General features: G+C 42.3%; 1 protein-coding gene across 13 annotated transcripts in view; it reads left to right on the forward strand.

Annotated features, from left to right (window-relative positions):
- Positions 1-19,330, forward strand: part of FOXN3 (forkhead box N3) — a 200,236-nt gene that overhangs the window by 156,027 nt on the left and 24,879 nt on the right. For 6 of the 13 annotated variants that reach the window (XM_040560105.1, XM_040560098.1, XM_040560102.1 and 3 more), the window contains exon 5: positions 14,703-14,768. The exons of 4 other annotated variants lie outside the window; for them this stretch is intronic. In XM_040560105.1, the coding sequence (XP_040416039.1) occupies positions 14,703-14,768 (66 nt within the window). The remainder of the gene's footprint in view (positions 1-14,702; positions 14,769-19,330) is intronic. 3 more of the 13 variants (XM_040560107.1, XM_040560103.1, XM_040560106.1) reach the window with 1 other exon arrangement.

Here is a 19,330-nt window from a genome sequence, read left to right on the forward strand (position 1 = left end):
GGACAGAGGTGAAACCCCAGATAACGAGATCTTTGCCGCGTTTCCCTTCTAGGCACTAATAAAGCTCGTTGTGACTTCATACTCAAAACCTGTTGAACCTGTTAGCAAAAACAGAGCCCTGGATCCTCATTGCACCGGGTTTTGTTTGTTGCTACCAGCCCCGTTTCAATTGCCTAGCGATGGTGTTTGTTTTCTTGGAATTTGCTGCCAGGTTTCAGGGGTGGGCTCCGGCCGCAGCCCTGCGCAGGAGGAGTCGCTCGGCCAAGGTTCGCCAGGCCCGGCACCTGCCACGCAGCGGCCCAGGAGGAGCAGGAACAGGAGGAAGAGCAGGAGGAGGAAGAGGAGGAGGAGAGCCGTGGCACTGAAGGGGCTGAACATGGGCAGTGGGAAGCTGCAGTCATTTCCTACTCTGCTGGCAGGCACGGTCAGCGTTAAACCCTTTGCTTTTATAGGAACAAGCTGACCTACCTTATTACGGCATTGGATTTCAGTGTTCAGCTATCGCTGTCTGCCGAGTGTGGGAGCTCGTTCTGACCCCACCTAAACTCCAGCACCAGCTTGCTGGGAAAAGTCATTTTGCAGGCCTGGCCTTGAGTCCTGCTTTTGGGAAGCACAAGTGATGGCTGTGACTGGGCAGGCCTGGGGCTGGAGCTGGAGTGGTGAGGAGATTTAGTGCCATGGCGACAGGCACCACATAGAAAAAGGACAAAAAAAAGTGTTGGGAGTACTAAACGTGTGACAAAGAGGGAAGCAGGAAGATGGAAAGGAAAATTGGAAGGGAATCATATTTTAAGAATTAGGAAAGCTTTTGACTAGTAACTTGTTTTCAGTTGTGTTCTGCAGGGTGAGGAGGGGAAAGTCACTAATGACAACAGCTGTCAATACATTTAGGGCATCTGAAAGGAAAAACATTTGGCCAGCTTGTGAAATTCAGAGGTGATTACAGTCAACTGCTCTTCCCTAGCCAGATTTGTAAAGCAAGATGAGGTTTAGCATGTTAAGAACATGTGAAAATAGGCAAAATTAGGGAAGACCAAATAACCACGCAGGGTCAGCGAGGAGCTTCCTCTGGATTTGGTCAGCTGGTGGCACTGTGGAGATGTAAGATTTGTGTGTCTCTTCTCGTGGAGGTGATGGCATCAGCCAACATGGCACGTAAGCCTTCAGCTCTTTCAGATCTATGCTTTGGTCTGTGTTAGGAAATCCAGGTTTCTGTGAGCAAGAGACAGAAGTGGGCAGTGGAGAAGATGGGACAGCCGCAAAGCAATGTCCTTCCTGCAGCAGACCAGTTGTTTCTGCCTCTGCTCTGGGGACCTGTCAGTTTTTCAGAGATCCTGATTCGCCATTTTACTACACCAGCAAGAAGTATCTGCTGTCATCCATCTGTACCAGTGGACTTTCAACCTCTCTTCTGGTCTGAAATGTAAACTCTCACATAACTTGTTAGTACGTCTGAAAATTTGCTACTCGGAGAGAACCTTTCTGCTGATTTTAAAAGAAAATTTCCTTCTATGATGTATAGAGCTTCTTGTGACTGTATCTACTTAAATTTCCAGCCTGGAAAGCCTAGTCAAAGCTTTCTAAGAGATTTCTTCCAGTTTTGTCCCTGAAAAGTTGTGACCTCCATCAGCAATTACATCCAATTGCTGCCTTGACTTTGAAGGCCATAAAAGGTGGATTTTACATTGGATACGTGCTGAGCCAGAGTTTTACCTGAGGTTTTGCTACAAAATTCATTTTTCTACCTTTTGCACTTTTTCTCCATTACCTTGTATGAGCACATCTGTCTGTCTGTCTGCTTTCTCTGTACACATATACCCCTAATCAAACTACTTAATCTGAAAGTTTGGAATGAGAAGGGAGAATTTCTGTGTTTAAATTCTTGAGAGGCACTCTGCTATTATAATGCTAGAACTGTAGGATTACCCAGAGATACAAAATGACAGACATCATAGTTAATACTCATCAGCATCCTTTCTAGCAATCTCAAAGCAGTCCCATCAGTAAAAATCCTAAGCAAGCTGTGTTACATTATCATGATTGAGGACCGGATCAGATTTGATGTTTCTATCTGAGACAGGAGGAGTAGAAAAGGAAGTTTTCCCGCTTCTAAAACTAACTTTATAAATAAACTGCAAATACATCCCCACACTTCTTCCAAAATGTCCAATAATGACACGGAAATAAACCTCAAATGTGTTTGCCATATTTTGCCTTGAAACTGAAATGAAGGTAGGTGCCTAGATGCATCCCTGAGAAAGGAGGCCCTTCCCAGCCAGCATCAAGTCCAGTGGCGCTGATTGTTGATCTGACAATAGCTGCCACTGGTTGGTCTGTGAAACAAGGGAGAGAGACAACTTACCTCCAGCCATTTTAAAGCTCTATACTGTTTTCTGTTACTGTGTTATTGTGAAATCTAGCACTTGGTTACCTACCTTGGTTACCTATAACTCCCAGGTCTCTGATTTTACTGGAATTTCACTGACAATTTTGCATGAAACAGAAGTATTTTCATTGGTCTATTACCAATGCAAGGATATTAGTGGCTTTTATAACTAAGGTTCTACAAAGACTATAATGCATCCCATTAGCATGTTTCTTGTAGCAGATGAAATGTTGCGCTAGATTTATGAAAAATGATTTTCAAACCAGGGCATTGGGAATGTGCTATGGGAAGGAAGAGAAGAGAATCCCCATAAGGTTTTCAGTTCTATTCTTGACTGTGTGCAAGACAGCCGTTTGCTTATAAATGATGAAATTAAAATGAAAAATAAATAGAAGCTTTTTTCTTTTTGAATATGCTTTTTTTGAGGTCTGCCACCCATATACTTTAAGATTTTTCTACCCCCTGCTGGACACAAAAAGAAGAGAAGCAGGAAGATGTAGAGTGGGGAGGGCGATCTTCTATGAGATGCCGGGGTGCATAGACGCTTTGCATCTTCTGGTTGCGGAAGGGTTGGGAGATGAGTCCAGGGAGCCTTTTATGGTGGTCATTACTGAGTCCATGTGGCTCTCCTTTGAGAGGGCAGGTGATCAGTGAAGGTCAGTGTTCAGAGAGGCAGAGATGGGGAGCGGGGCAAGATGAATGTGTTCTGGTTTATTTTGATTTAATCAGTACGATTGCCAAACTTTATTAAGGTTTATTTCCTCAGACAGACAGTGCTTTGCTCTCACAAACACACACATCTGACACAGCGATCATGCTAGTAAATTTAAGTTGAAGTTGCTGTGAACTGTTTACTTGTATGTATGTGAAGAACTCTCTAAAAGGCCAGAGATACTTGTATGGTATACTACCGACAGACATTACAGGGATCTATGGCTAAATCAATAAACCACGGCCTCACTGAAATTTGCTGACATTTTGGAGCACAAAAATTTTGGAGCAGGGCATTTTCCTGTTCAGTTGTAAAATAATATCGACGAGAAGACTTGATATTTGCTAAAAGAAAATTGCCTCTTTCTGCGTAGCAGCTCTCGTCACCCACCCGCTGTGCTGTGGCAGCGGCCATCCCTCCAGCCCAGGTCAGGGGCTGCGTGGTAGAGCTGCAGTGGTAATGAGACCTAGTACAATTTAAGCAGTTGTTTCCTCTCCAGCCTTGCTGTATTCTCATGAGAATGGTGCAGAAACACATTTGTGACTCTTGTTAATGAAGCTCTAATATTTTACAAAACTGTCCTGAGCTGTAGCTAAGCTGTACAGCTGTTCCAGTCCCAGGTTCGGCCCTGCAGGATGCTGGCACTGCGATCCTCTTCCACAGGGACTACTCCTCCTCTGGCTCATATACACATCTGAGTGCGTTCCTCGATTACAGCACAGCTCTTGCTACTATTTGGGTAAAGCTTCATTTCAGGTGTTTTTTAAATATCCAGCACCTTTTTTCAGACACAGCCAGTGTATGTGGTCAGTTTGGTTCTCCATTCTTTATATAAAGAGAATGGGACAAGAGCCCCTTAGCTTACCCATTTTGTGAAGTAAAGCCCCTTAGCTTACCCACTCCATTTTGTGAAGTAAATACGCTTTACGTCTCTCCACTGAAGATCTGAAAGCTTGCAAAGGACTTTGTGTTGTTTTCTGCCCATTACTTACCCCTCTGACAGCCTCGCCTGTCAGGTAGCAGCAGTTCAGAAAGCTCAAGGAGTTTGAGCAGGACCATTCACAGCAAACCGGCGGCTGGCAGAAGTGGGCTCATGTGCCTCCCCTTCTCAACGATAAGTAGAAGGTTGTTTCAACCCCTTTGGTTAGAAAGGAGCTCATTGGTAGCAGTTTGGCCTGCTGGAACCATCCCAGGGCCTGTAAATGCAACTTAGATGCAAAGCCGTGCCTCGCGTCTCTCTCTAGTGACTCAAGTGAATCTTCTCTCACAACGGTTTGGTTCATAGCGTTTCTTATTTCCTCTAGTTTGAAATGTTTAAATAAAGTATTCCAGCAAAGCCAATTTTCACTTACATGTTTGATATTGTATAGCACAGATGGTACTAGATCTTTGCATTAACGAAGTGTTTACTGGAAGATACAAGATGCACAAGCAACTGAATTAAAAATATAAGCGAAAGCGAGTTTTATAGTTTTTTCAGGTTTGCAGTGGATCTTCTACAAAATCTCATCTACGAAGTACTGAAAGTAAGAAACAAAAAACTAGTAACTACACTGTAATGTTTAGTCTGAACAAAATGTGTTGCAGTTGTTTTAAATAAATACTATTATTATGTATGCTATTTAAGATAAGTTAAAGACCTACATAAGGCTGACTAATTGCACTCCTAAAGTCTCTTCAGTGTTCAGCCAGCCTGTGTTCAGTGCGTTGCTTTCAATAGGAGCTTTCATTAAAAAAGGCTAATATGGTGTCAGAATATTCACTGTTGGAATTAGAAAATAATTCTGCTGCTAATTCATTGGTTATTACATCATATTGCAACAACAGAAATGTCGATATCTTCAAAGGCTTTGTTTTCATGTTTCATGATAATAATTCTTCAAAATTATTGTCATGAAACACATTTGTCTTCCCGTTGACCTGCATTGCTTCCCTGAACTCCCCTGGGTATGCAGCCAAAAACGTTAAGAGGTCCTAAACACCAGGTTCCCGCTCTTCTCTTATTCCCTTTATTTCAAAATGGACGAGTTGTAGAAGAACAAGTATCGCAGGAAGAGTGGAAGCGGTTTTGTCACACGATGGCATGGCTGCTGGACTGCTTTCCCTCCTCCATCGATTTACCTCTGAGGGCAGACGAGCAGCTCGTTGGAGCCGTGTTGGACATGGCTCCCTGCAGGGGCGCTCGGTCGTCACCAGGGGCCTGTGCGAGTCTGTAGTGTCTGCACACGCGGGCTGGGGCTGGCTTGCAGCAGTGCAAGGTATCGATTGTCAAGTGCTCTAGTGGAAAATAGGCCTTAATCTGCTTCGGTGTGGCTGGGTGTCTAGTCCTGTTGGTCTTTAATGGGGATACACTTACAAACACTCATAAGGGAGAAGGAGTTACCCAAGCAGGGTTTCCAGTGTGTTAGTAATCATTTTTCAGAACTAGTAATTTGATGTATTTATTTATTGATTGAGTCACAGTAATGGCTGCTCATTGATCATAATCTGAGGAAGAAGGGAAGTAAATGGTACTGACTAGGATTTGATTTATTATACTGGGCCTGTCTTGGACATAATTCTACAAACAGAAAGTGATTGGCTCTCTAAGGTGTGACACTTCTCAAGAACTAGCGCTAACTAACCTCCGTTTATCCTCTCTTAACCCCCCCGGGGGGAAAAAAAAAATAAGAAAAGACATCTAATCTAGAGCTAGAGGGCAAACGTGGGTTGGATTCATGATTCTGTGAGTTGAGCCCAGGCAGACTGCACACCCACCCCTCTGTGTACCTGCTTGTCGGTTCTGCTTATCGTTGTGTGCTATTTTAAACATACTTCTGGTGGCAATTCTAGCTGTCTGCATCCATACCTCGTAACCCAGGCCTGCACAGTGTATACCAGAGAGGGAACTCCTGGGCTTGCAGCCAATTTTCCCAGCCTTTCTTAGGTTCTTGAAGAAGCCACTCTGCGCAGACTTACCTAAGCTGCAGGTCACTGAGCCAAACCTTCGGTTCTCCACATCCCCTGCATACGAGGCTGTGCCTGCTGGCACCTCCCAGCACCTCCTGCCTGGACCTGCTCCACTGCCCTGCTGAGGAAAGCAGAAGAGAGAAGGCGAGAGTCTGCACAGAAGCTTATCTGCAGGCATGGGTGCACAGTGGGAGAGGTGAGACCTGTTGGAAGCCAGATCTCACACAGCTTGCTCACTGGCTTTCCTTCGTAGTGTCACGGCTGAGGTGCTGTAGAGAAGCACTATTTGGAAGGCCGCTTTTGGTGAGTCCTGTTCCCTGGGCCACACTCTAAGCCCTATCACTGCATAAATATTTGTGAAAGCCCACATTCAATCTTTTTACTTTGTTCAAGCTCACATTAGAAGAGTTTTCCAGAATGTCATTGCTCTGATGTCTAGAAACATTCCAATTATCAGTTTCTCTTCAGCACTGAAGTTGCTTCACTGATGTTATCTTTAAACTTAATAGTTCTTCTTCTTCCTAGCTTCCTCCCCCTGCATTCCTTGTCACCTCGTTATATTGATAGAGCCTTACTTTTTTTCTGCTTGTTTTGCTTAGGTAAGGAAGCCAAGCTCTATTTCTCTCCTCAAGTAGGTTTCCAAGTCACTTCAGTTGTCCAGCTTTTTTTTTTTTTGAATGAATGAATGAATCTTGCCAACTTTTTTCAGGATACAAGTTTGAGTGAGGTCTTTGTATACTGACTTTCGGAAATTGCAGATCTCCTCCACGCTGAGGGTTCCTCAGCCATTTTTACTTCAGCAAAACTTTCTCTTGCAATCATAGCTGTGCAGCAAAATTAGGCTCGCTGGTATTCTTCCCACTTAATATAAGCTGAATCCGTTTGTGGTCCCTTGTTCCAAAGTTGTCGTTATTACCTAAGAAAATGAGCAGAAAAGAATCTATTCTTGTTCATTCAGCAACGTGGATAAAGAAACTTGTCAGCTGTCACATTCAGGAATAACTGGCCTTACCATTGCTAATAGCATTTGTTCTCTACTCTGTACTGCGGAGTTAGTCTCCTGTGCTGACATAATTCCCATTTCGTTAATGATGCAGAGCTCTATCCACATCTAGATCTGGTGCAAAAAGTCAAGAGCAGGCCCAGCGTCACTCTCTTAGAAAACTTCTTTGACCATCTTGCAACAGCCTGATTTTAATCTCAACATTTCCCATTTTCTTCTGTTTTTTTTCAGAAGTCTGCAGTTTCATTATTGCATGACAGTATCCTACCGTATAAAACCTGCATTTCTTTTCCCTGAAAAGACCAGACCTTTTGACACCTGTTTCAATAGTAATTGCTATTCCACCCTGTTTGTGATTTTTCCTGTAATAACACTAGTACCTTGAATTCCTCTTTTATTGTCAGTCTGCCTGCTTTATTAGCACACAGCTATTTAGCTGTTGGGTTTTTGTTCATCATTTTGCTGTTGTTTTTGGTGCATTTGGCTCCCTAGTTACAATATATTCAGTCCTTTCGCTGACAGTGTCACATGCCTGACCCCTTTCCTCATCATTAGTAGCATTTTTTTTCCTTCAAATCACTGAAAAACCTTTCTCATTGTTGTTTTCGTGTTTATTTGACGTTTTTCTGTTTGCTCAGTGGATCCTGAATCCCATGTGGAATTTATATCTGCCTCTTCGCTGTGTTCATGGGTTGCACCCTCATGATTCCAGTAGGTGGGACGCTTGGGTGAAGCCCTCCTGGAGACGTGCCTTGCTGAGAAGTACCCAAAAGTCACCTTTTCCTGCACAACTGTTGGCTGGGGGGGGGGGGAGGGCATTCACAAGCATTTCCCTGAGGATCTCTCCAGCAGTGCAAGAAGTGGCGGTTCTTTCCCAGCCAGCATGCCTTGCACTTGCTGGGCTGGAAGGCATGAGCGGTTCTCAAGGTCAGTGGCTGGCTTGGGACGGATGTGATTTTGAAATAGCATGAGGGGGAAATGATGCTTACAAAAACACTTGTCTGTGACAATAAGGTATGGTTTATTTGGTTTTAAATGGTCTGAGTTCTGTAGAGGGCTTCTTCCTGCCATCTGTCTTCCAGCTTTGCTGGAAGAAAAAACATTGTTAGCAGCAGGGACATTATGAAAGCTCGAGCACTGATGACTTTGATGTCCCAGTTAGAGATAACACATATCTGTATAACTGGGGACAAAGTGTGTGTGTGTGTGTGTATCCTTTGATGAAAAAAAAAGTGTGTGCAACCTGTAAGGCTGCAAGGAGTTGGAGCCCTCACAATCCCGTATTCTACTGTAGAAGCTGAGGCTGCAGCAATCAGTTAAGAAGATGGTTGAAATTCCTGATCATGAATTAGGTAAGTACATGATGGAACAGCAAATTGTTTCTCTTCTCTTCTGTGCTAGGCTCATGGCTAGTGCTTTCTCCAGCTGATGTTTTCTCTTCAGTCCCACCAGCTGCACAGGCCGCATGGAGTCAACTAAGTCTTTACTGTTGCCTTTGCAATGGGTAGATTTTACTTTCACATCCTTCAGTGTAGAAAAAGAAGCTTGCAGTAATGCACAGCAAAAGGAAAAGGGCTTTTAAAATTAAAGAAATAAAAACAAAGCAAACATCTCCCCTGTTTTTAAGCAGAGAATGTATTGTAATGTGCCATTTTTATATAGAAGATGTATTTCTCATATCTCCGTAGTCAGCTGTCTCTAAGATGTTTATCTTGCACTGGTAAAATACGTATCAGTGTTGTTAGTCTTTCTTTTAACAGTTAATTAATCTTAATCTTTAGTGCAGAGATGAAAAGTTATGATGATATGTTTTGCTTTCATACAGCTTTCAAAGCGATAGATGAACCTTTTGCTGAATTTGGGCATTTGTAAGACCTTTAACTCTTTCTCCTATCTTTCTTTATACTAAACTAGTGTTTTTAATGAGAATATGTGGTAACTGTAAAGTTTTTCAGCTGATAAAATGGTATTGTTAGAAAATGGAAATTGCCTCAGTAGATCTGTGATGATATAAATTCAACAAACAGAGGAGCAGGAAGAAGGTTTCTGTTTTAAATGCGCTGTATTGTTTAAAATTGGACTTTATCTGTCTTCTCAGGTTTCTTTATGCAGTAGCTTACTTGGCAGTGCCAGAAATGAACTTAAAACAGGAAAAAATAATGGTTCATTTAGACCCATACCTTTTGTCTTCTGTGCTTCATACTAGATCCTTTCAAAGGAGAGGGAGAACCACTAACTGCCAGACCAGTTTTGCATTACTAGTGAACTAACTTCCTCCTGGCCTCTACTGTAAGCTTTCACAATTCCTGTTCTTGGTCTTTTTGTGCACTGTTGTTGAGGTACGAATATAATTTCATGTTTCTTCCCAAGCTCTTGGTTCTGAATCCTATTATTTTACAGTATGCTGCCACAAGTACTCTGTTTTAAGAGTGCTACTCAACCTTATTTAAATAACGCAGAAGTGGACTCAGTGGCATCCTACACCAAGGAGTTTTACAGTTACTGTATTTACAGTTCTCTTCAGGTATTTCTTTCTATCTATCTTGTACTTTGCTGTTCTATTTTAATAACTAAGTTCTTATTCTGTCATTAAGCAAAATAAATAAAAAAATCATATATATATATATATATATATATATATATAAAAGCCTTCACCCTATTAATTGTCTCCATATCTTTGACCTAACCTGACTCATACCAAGGTTAACCATCATGATGTGGGAAGGGAATAGGCACATCTATTAACAGACAAGTTTAATAGAGCCAAGCTGCTTTTCACTCTGCTGCAATTTAATAAGCCTGAAGGTAAAAGGTGGGAGACAGTGTTGCTGTTGCAACATTTTCCTGCGGGTGAAAACTGAAAATATCAAAGAATCAGACCACAAAAAAGGTATAGGAGTGGGCTGTACTAGGAATTGAGGCAGGGAATAAAGAGACTGATCTTGTAGAAAAGGAATAAACTGGACTTTTATATTCTGAATAGAGTGGCTGTAAGTATTATGCATGCCAGCTAGAGTAGAGGATTTGAATTGAAAAAAAGCAGTGGAGGATGCTGTTGCAGAAACAGAAGGGGTTGAAAGCTACAATACTGAATGGTGAAGTGAAATTCTTTACAAAAATAGTTCTATTTTAGATATAGTAACCTTAAATTAAAAGAAGATCTTATAAATTCCTTCCTGATGAGATAACATGGCAATGGTTGCGGTGTACAGATGGTGCAGTTTGTTTACTAACTGTATTTTTTACATCAGTTGGCAGTAACATTTTAGTACTACCTAAATATGCATCTTAAGTGTCTCTCAGTAGGCATCTGTGCTTGAAAATTCAGGTCCTGGTTGCTTTGAATTGCCTTAACTGCTATTTTCTTTAAAACCATATAGTATAGCTGTAAAAATAAATACCTTCTAGCAAAATCAAGAGGGACAGTGTTACTCTAATTTTTACTGTGGCTTAGTTGGAAGGGGCTGGATTTGAAGCATTCAGTGAAATCAGATAAAAGCTTGAAATAAAAAAACACCAAATAATGAAAATCATATTAATTCTTATAAACACTTCCTCTCTCTATGAAATGAACTCAAATCAGAGATCACAAACAATAGATGGACAGCTGTCACATCCAACTTTCTCAGGTACCCTATTTGTTTTTAATTATTTTTGTCCATTCCAGAATAAACAGTCTGTTACCCAAAGGTTATCCTCTGTGTTGCTGGATGTTTTATATAACCTCGTGCCAAAATATTCAGGCCTACTATTTTGCCACTCATGTCAGTGCAGGACAGATTCTAATCTTATAGGTAATGTGTAGATTTGGCTCAAAACACATCTTGACAACATGCACTGGATCATAATTCCACAAAGTGATGCATTTTAGGTTAGTTCCTCAGTAAAAAACTGCATGCTGCTTACAGGTTTGGTGTTCACTTTTCAACACTTCGCCGAATAGGGCCTTGACCCTAAAATGCAACAAACACACTTGCTATGAGGTTTGTGTCTTACCTGTTTTTGATGTTGTCTTCATCAAAGGAAGCTTTGTCTTTGAAAGCAATGCTAGCAAAAGCAATGCTAGGCTTCCACTGCTAGGGGGGGTATTACATCTGTATTGGAGTTCCTGCACCACGTTGGCTTTGAACCGCCTTGGGATGTATGCTTCCATGCCTTACGAGTTCATGTAAGTGCTTAGGGTTTCTTCCAGGTTCTTTCTGATAGCCTGTAAAGGGCACGTTGGGGATGGGGCACCGAGCTCTGAAACTTCAGGGTGTGTAGAAGCACTGAGCAGATGAGGCAGCAGTTGTCTGTTAGGGAGGATGTGGCTGCTGGCAATTTTTTGTCACTATATTTTTGTCACTGTCTGATGTTGCCTGTTTGAGACTTTGACTCTTCATTCTTCATAAAACATCCCCAGTCCTTCTTCTTTGTTCTTTACTTTCCTTTTTCACTGGGAAAGTTGGGCCTCTTCTGTTTGCCACTAGCAAAAAGTGAAAACGCAGTTTGTGTACTGAGTCGACTCTCCACTTATTTTAATTAGCAAAAAGAAACCCAAATGCATTCATTTAAATATTTATTTAATTTTCTAAACTCCAAAACTTTGGATGTAGTTATTTTTAACCTGGTTTCCTAGGGAAAGCTGTTCCTGCAATCATTTTTCACTCACCACCCACTGTTAATAACTTCAAAAGCCTTTGTGCTGATCACAGACACTTCAAGTGGGGTAGGGAAGTCAGCTAGGAAATCCAGGGCTTCAGCAATGCAGAGAGGGACCCTTGTCACTGTGCTGGTCAGGGCCCCCCGAGGTCAGCCCTTGCTACTAGAAGCAGGATGATCGGCCTGGGAGGGACTTCATGGAGTCCCCACCTGTGGGGAAGGGGCTGGTGGCTTGAGGGCACTGGTGGGGGACGGGGCTGAGTGGGAAGCAGCAGTTTGAGGAAGGGCACCCTGCCCTCGCCTTCCTTCAGTGCTGCTCCTCATGACTGCATCTTTTCTGGTCTTCTTGGCATCCCTCTCAGAAGTGCACCTCCAGACTGCGAGTGTAACTGCTGTGTGAGAATGAACTGGCCCTTCAGTTTGCCCTCGGACTTTACTCCTGCACCTCTTGGTATGGTCTGTGGCTGCTGAGTGCTGTGCATGACCTCAGCCCCGCTCTTCAGCCTAGGCCCTTGTCTTCGGCCTCACCTACTGCTCGGGTTTCTTCCCAGAGCAAGTCTGGCGCATTCATTCTCCGACCTAGCTGAGGCCTCCTCCTGTGCAGCCAGGCCCTCCTCTCTCCTCTGTCTGTGGAAGGACGACCCAAAGCACCTTGTCCTCGGTCCTGCTGACGCCACCACAGGTGCCTGGCTCTGCTGAGGCTTCATGGAGCTGTCTGGTGTCCTCCGGAGCATACCGATATAAACATAGCTAGGCACCACAGCACGTGCGGATGGGCTTGAATCACGGGTGTGCTTTGGAAAGCAGCTGCTCTGGATGCAGTGGTGTGTTGTAAACAGCTTGTATTAGTGTCATGAAGTCATTACAGAAACATGGTGGTGCCGTTAGTGGTCCGAAGGCTAAGAATACACATTTCAAGATAGACTGGTTGCATCAATTTTATCTGAAAACACAGAAGCTAGTTGCACAAACAAAACCCGAAGTCAATATGAAATGATGTTGTTGTTGTTGTTGTTGTTGTTTTTCTGCTGTGCCCTTTTATTCTTTCAGCAGCAAAACTAACTTTATGCTACAGTGTTAGCAAGTAGTGGGACTTCATTTAAAGTAAAACAAGAAAATAAAATCCAGGAACGGTCTATAAACAAATGCTGAAGTTGGCTGTACAAATTATGACAGTAAATTCAACTTCTAGCAGTCCTTTATGTTGTGAAAGAGATGGGAGAATTCTGGTTTAGTTTGGCACTACTATCTTGGGCTTCTTTGTTTTTTTTTTCCCCTTTTATTTTTAATTTAGGCAAATTATCTCTCTTCAGTTTGACTGAAGGGAAACTTTTGCTGTGTGGTCTGTGTGGTGTCTGGACCCAGTGCTGCAAAATGGCATGCGTTCAGGGTTAAACTGTTCGGGAGTACACTTGCAGCACAGATGCTTGCAGCAGGAATATTGCTTTTGATGTATCTTCAGAGTTGAAAACTAACATAAGTCGGTAAAGCTGCTTTTCTGAGGAGTCTGCTGGTGACTTTTGGAAAAGAATATGCTCAGCTGCCCAGGACACAGACAGGCATCTGCTCCTCAGTATGTTTGCACCTTTTACACTGGTAGTCTGCTGCTACTCTGACTTTAGTTTTCCACGTACTACAGTGTTGCTGTTTACTGTTTTAGCAATTAAATAGAGTAGCCATATTAGGATTGTATTTCCAGCTGTGTTATCACAGCAAAATAGTACATACTTAAACTAGTAAAAAATCCCTTTTTATTCTTAATGGGTGAAATCATCTCTACACCATTTGTATTGTTAATAACTTGCAAGGTTTTTGCTCCACGTCCTGTTACTCTCCTGGAAACAGATTTGAAATATATAGATGTACAAAATATTTTTTTTAACAGTGAAAAGTAATTTTCTGACATAATAGCCAAAATAAAGTGCCACGAAGCTATTAGCAGTAAATTGAATTTTTTGGTATGCAATTTAGCATAAATACTAACAAGCTGAAAAAAATAAAAATAAAAACAACAAACCCGTACTCATTAGTCATTCAGTTTAGCAGCACGGAGGCAGCAGTCGGCAAGGGTGTGCGTTTTTATGTCTGCTTCAATTGCACACTTCATTTATTTGGACATGGCATAGGCGGCTTTCTCTGTCACACGGCATCGCGGCACGATTAGCGAGTTGCGCCCCAGGGCAGCTGGGACGCTTTGCTGGGGCAGATGTTCTTTTCAGCTTATTCAGTGGCCGTTCTTGGGTTGTTTACTGTTGTCATAGCTACCCACATTTCCATAGCAGCCGTGCTGCTGTGTGTGAAGCAAGTGAATATAGTTATAAAAGGATCATATTTTGTTCTGTCTCTATAACTTGCCATCTGTCAACTGACTGTTGGTGATGGATTCAGAAACCAATTTAAGAATAACAGCAGCCGGCTGATGATTTTTGCTTATATTAAAGTGACAGTGGGTAAGGATGCAAGTAAGTTGGTGCTTCAGTGAAATGCTAGCTTCTTTTTTTTTCTCTCTCTCTAAATCGTAGCAGTTTTGCTCCCAACACTTTCTCAGACATCACTGAAATCCTTACTGACAAATGAAAAAGACCAAGCATCGTCTTCTGTACTTGCTCAGGTGAAGGTGTGTCCTTACGCTTTCCCTCTCTTCTGTCAGCTCATCCCGTTGTGCTGATTCCAAATTGTGATGTTGCACCTGCTTTCACAGATCCTGTGTAATGGAATCTAAATACTCGTTACAAAATTAAACAGCGAATTCGTGAGGCTAACACAGGCTGATGTGCTATCGTGCACACACAAGGATGGTGTGGTGACGTTCATCACTGTGCTCTACTCAGCAGCAGTATTGGGATCACATGCAAGTTTGGGGGTGAATACAATGTGGGATCAAAGAGCCATCTGAATAATGAACTCTTACACCTTTTCACTGCAGAGATTCGATTGAACCTATAGTTTAGCAATGGGGGCGAAAAGATTAGACCAGTTGTAAATAATGTATTTATTGGTTGATTTTCCAGATCCTGACATTGATGCTGCCACTGCCATGATGCTTTTGAATACTCCCCCTGAGATACAAGCAGGTTGTGAGTAGATATTTCTATAGCATATAGCAACATAGACATGTAAAGTTAATATTCTCTTTTATAACTATACAGCGTACCAGATAAAAAGAAGGATTTAATGAAGAAATACAACTTCCCTTTTAGACCCTTACACTTCCTTGACCCTTACATGAGTATAATTTTGTGGTTCATGTTACAATCATTGTTACATGAATAATAGTAATCCTTAATCTCTAATGTAAAAGAGGGGTTATTGTTATTCATGACATACACGTAATTGAGTAACACTATTATCCGTACTGATGGCAAGACCTGGGGCAACAGCCAGGAGAAAGGCAGAGAGAGAAAGAGAGCAAGAGAGCGGAGGGTACATGGCATATGGTTTTGTTTTCATTTTGTTTTGATTTGACTCCCATCGTGTGAGTTACCACAGCCATCTGGATACTTTCCATTCACTTGGGCACCATTTCAACTCCTTCCTTGCACGCATCCTGCCCACTTCCCTTTTTTGCACTGTCTGATTCAAGGCAGTAGGCAAGCAACAGGGAGTAAGGAAAAGTCTGATTTCCTGCCAATACAACCCTTCCTTTTCTGTGACCAGACCTGAGGGTTTGATGCTGCGTATTAGCAGAGCTCTGAAGAGGCTCTGGCCCCCACTGTACTGAGCTGCGCACATGGTGGGAGAATCATCCTGCCCCAGAGAGCTTACAGCAGAGGTATTAGAGGAATCCATGGAGGAATACAGCTGCACAAAAGCAGGGAGTGCAAGAAAACAAACATATCACTGGTCAGCAAGCACGGTAGTAATGCCAAGTGACAGGCAGCTCTAAAAAATCAAGGCAGAAGTTAAAGAAGAAGCCATTACGAAGCCTGTCTAGCCTCACTGCTATTGTTCTAGCTCAGGCAACCAAATCCAAATTCCAGGGAAGCCTTGATTCGCGCTTTGATACTCTGCCTGGGGAAGAGTCAATTACCATCAAAGCATCTCCTGTGCAGCCGAGGAAAGCTATTGTCAGCCTGCTTTGTGACCCTGCCAGAGAAGTATCTGTTGAGAAGCTCCTGTGGGGGGAAAGTGTGATGTACCAAGAAACAGTCCGTACCAGAGAGGCTGGTCTCTGCCCTCCTTTCCTACACAGCCTTCAGGAGCTGTGGGCAGTAAAAGAGTGAGCAATTCCAGCTATGTGTGGGTAGGAAAAAGGAAGGATTTTATCGGGGAGGAGGTTATTGGTGGGGTTAGGGGGAAGAACGAAATGAGAGGTCTTTAGAGGATCAGAAATTTCAGTATGTCAGAGTTGTGGGCAAAAAAAGAAAGAGAAGAGAGTGGCATAGAATAAGAGTGCAAGACAGGGTGTGTGAGAGACCAAACAAGAAATGCAGCAGTATGTGCACAGAAAAGCATGGGGAGAAAACACAGTAATCCAGACTTCTGGAGGAGCTGGAGAGCCATGGAAGGGAGAGAATGCATAGTAAGCTGCACATACTAAACACACACGGCAGATTTTTGTGTCACGTACATGTTTCCCAGTACTGTAGCTGTTTGCATGGAAGTGACCTGGACACTTTCATGTCATGGAGATTTTAGAGTGTGGATTGGAAAATGGCTTATTGCCATTTCAGTTTGTAGAGTTCATTCTGAGGAAGGAAATTGTAACCTTTTGAGAGTTTGGCATGTCTTTCCTCCATGTCACCTTCCCCGTGGGCTGTTGTATCAGGATGTCAGAAGTGAGAGGGCGATGAGAGCAGGAAAGTGGCTCCTTCACTCATGTTGCTCCCTCCTCGATGCCAGCAAATAGTAACGAGGTCTTCTTCTGTGCCTTTACAATGACGTGCTGAGTCTACTCAGAAGTTCATGAATCCTTCCAAATGTTGGGTAGAATTGGCTGGAGCCAGGAGAAAGGCAGGAGTGTTGATCATAACCTCAGAGGTCCTCTAAATTATGAAGGAGAAATATTTCTCTGTGTGTGAGAATGGACCCTTGAGGAAATAAATCAGCCTATTGTACAAATTGCAGTAGAGTCTAGCTTATCTATCATGTTAGGAAAATCTTAGACAACTTAAAGCAAATTAATTACTAGTGCACATTAAGAAACAATTGCATGAAAAATCACATTTTAAATTCATTTTGGAATAAAAGGCAAGTGGGCTATAAAAATTTCACAGCAATCCTGAGCAGCGTATGGAAGCTCACAATTCATTCTCTGCTCTGTTAGTGACTGCAGTGCTCTGTAAATCAACCTGTAAATTATCAGTGCAGTAAGCATGCTGATATTGTTTGGCGCCTTGAAGATTTAGGATTCTGTTCGTCGTATCACACTGTGGTATCAAGCATGCGCTCAAGCCATCGGGGTTGCAAAATGTCCTGAAAATATGTAAACATCACTGTGAACCATGGATATATCCAAAGGAGGTTATGGCACAGTCCAAACTCATGCCTGTGTGGATGGTTGCATATGCTGGCTTTTTACTTTGAAGGCATCTTCTTGAATTAAAAGCTGCCTTTCCAACAGGGTGAAAATCTGTGCTTGTCTGGGCAATGTGGATGCTAAAAGCATCTTCAGGGTAAAAGTTAGCTACAGCCATCAAAGTCCTACTAAATTTTGTTTTGTTTTGTGTTTAGTATTGTCTTTCAGAAAGGAATCCCATCTCAGTGGCATTAGAAAATCCAGAATAAACTAGTCCTTCCTTATAATAGACTGGTTAATTAGCTTTACGTTTCTAAATGGCCATTTAAAATTCCATACCAACATCTTTAATGCTGCTAACAGCCGCACATGAATTTTAAAATCAGCTTTTGCTTTTATATGAAATCATGAAATGGTGTCTGAGCTGGCACAAGCATTGCTTACCATTTGCTCCAATCACACCGTGCTTTAATTTTCATGCAAAAAATCACAAAATAAAAGAGTAAAATACCATGATTTGGATATTGCGGGGGGGGGGGGGGGGGGGGGTGTGGGGGGGGACTTTATAGACTCATTAAATTGATTGTTCATTTTGTCACTAAAGGTTGGAAATAGTGCAATTATAGTTGGGTTGGTGACATCAGAAATTTCTAAACAATTTCCAAATATTAACACTTTGCACTATTTTCACAGACTAAATATTTCGAGAGTGTAACTAAAGGCAGAAGTTAAAGAGTTGCCAGGTCTGTGCAGGACTCTGTTGAAACACACCAGCTGGCACCAAGAATAAAGCATTAAAATACTGTGATATGCTAAGGGCAGGCATAAACATAGATTTAATGGTTTTTTTTTTGAGTTTGTGGAAGTCCTTGCATTTCATCAAGTTCTGTATTGTTTGATTATGTTAAAAAAAACAAAACACACACACAACCTGGAACACCTGCTTTGTGTAGTCAAAACTATCAGAGCTTATGAATACTTCAGATTTCAATAGTAGCAGTACATGAATATTCATTCCAAAATACGTGACTTCCATTGAAAGCTGCATTTTTACCTGTAGGGGACTGCATGGTGGCTCGGCCATCATGGGCGAGTTGTGTCCAGTGGCTGGGCCTGTTTGCTCTGGTGGAACCCAGCTCGCAGAGAGGACGAAGGAAAAGATGCCAAATATGTGGTAACGCTCTGCTTTGAGCTCATGGCTACTCACTCAGTCAAGCCCATGGGTTATTTTGTATGATTGTTAAGATTTTCAGTACTTTGCTTCTTACCAGTGATAATGTGAATGTTACTAGCTGGTACTTACGCCAGCAGAGCATTCCTGACTCCAGAGTGGTATTGTCCTGGGCACGTCGTTTAGCCATTGTTCTGCCTGAGCAAACTGGAGATTGAATTTGGTGGTTTCACAGTGTGTTTGGACTTCCAGAGGTCCAAGTCGCTGCGGGCATTTTAGGTAGCAATACCTTTCTGTGTAGTGAGATCGTAGTGGACCTGAAACTATTTGTAAGAACGGGTGTGAAGAGAGCCTGTACAGCCTGTTGTTGATGCAAACGCTGGTGAAACGTGCTGTGGTCAAAGCAGTGTGCTGGAAACCTTGATTTAATGTGAGAAGCTCCTGACTCAGTAATCTTACACATAGCTTCACATTCATGAGGAGGCCTGTGCCCGTTGCTATATAATTTGGGAATTGCACACAACCATGTGTATGTTGCTCAAGCTGAAGTTTAAGACTACCATTGGCTGTAAACAATGCTTGCAGAAGGGATTTGGGTGGAAACCAGGAAAGTCCAGGAAAGTCTCCTCAGCTCCCAAAATTTTTCTTCAGTTTTTGTTACTACTCTCTCCAGATGCTGGAAAGTGGTGGCCTTCAGGATACTTTGCAACGCTGTTTTTGGGGATCATTCCTTATAGGAGACTGAAGCCCTGTGGTAAGGATGTTTGGGAAGATAGGAGAATTGAGTTTTTCTGGGTGCTTCTTAAAGAGCAGGCTTTTCAAGGGTGCGACCAGCATCTCTGTTTTGGAAGTCTTTCTTTTCTCAAGCTATGTATAATGCAGAATACATACATTTAGTATATTTTAAATTTGGTGGGATAAGAAATTCCTGAAAGAGATCTACTATTACTTCTATGCTTCTAAAACTGTACCCCAATGAAATTTACATTTTAAGTGAATGCAGGTGGATC

This window comes from Cygnus olor, chromosome 5 (assembly GCF_009769625.2).
Source record: "Cygnus olor isolate bCygOlo1 chromosome 5, bCygOlo1.pri.v2, whole genome shotgun sequence".
NCBI classification, from domain to species: domain Eukaryota; kingdom Metazoa; phylum Chordata; class Aves; order Anseriformes; family Anatidae; genus Cygnus; species Cygnus olor.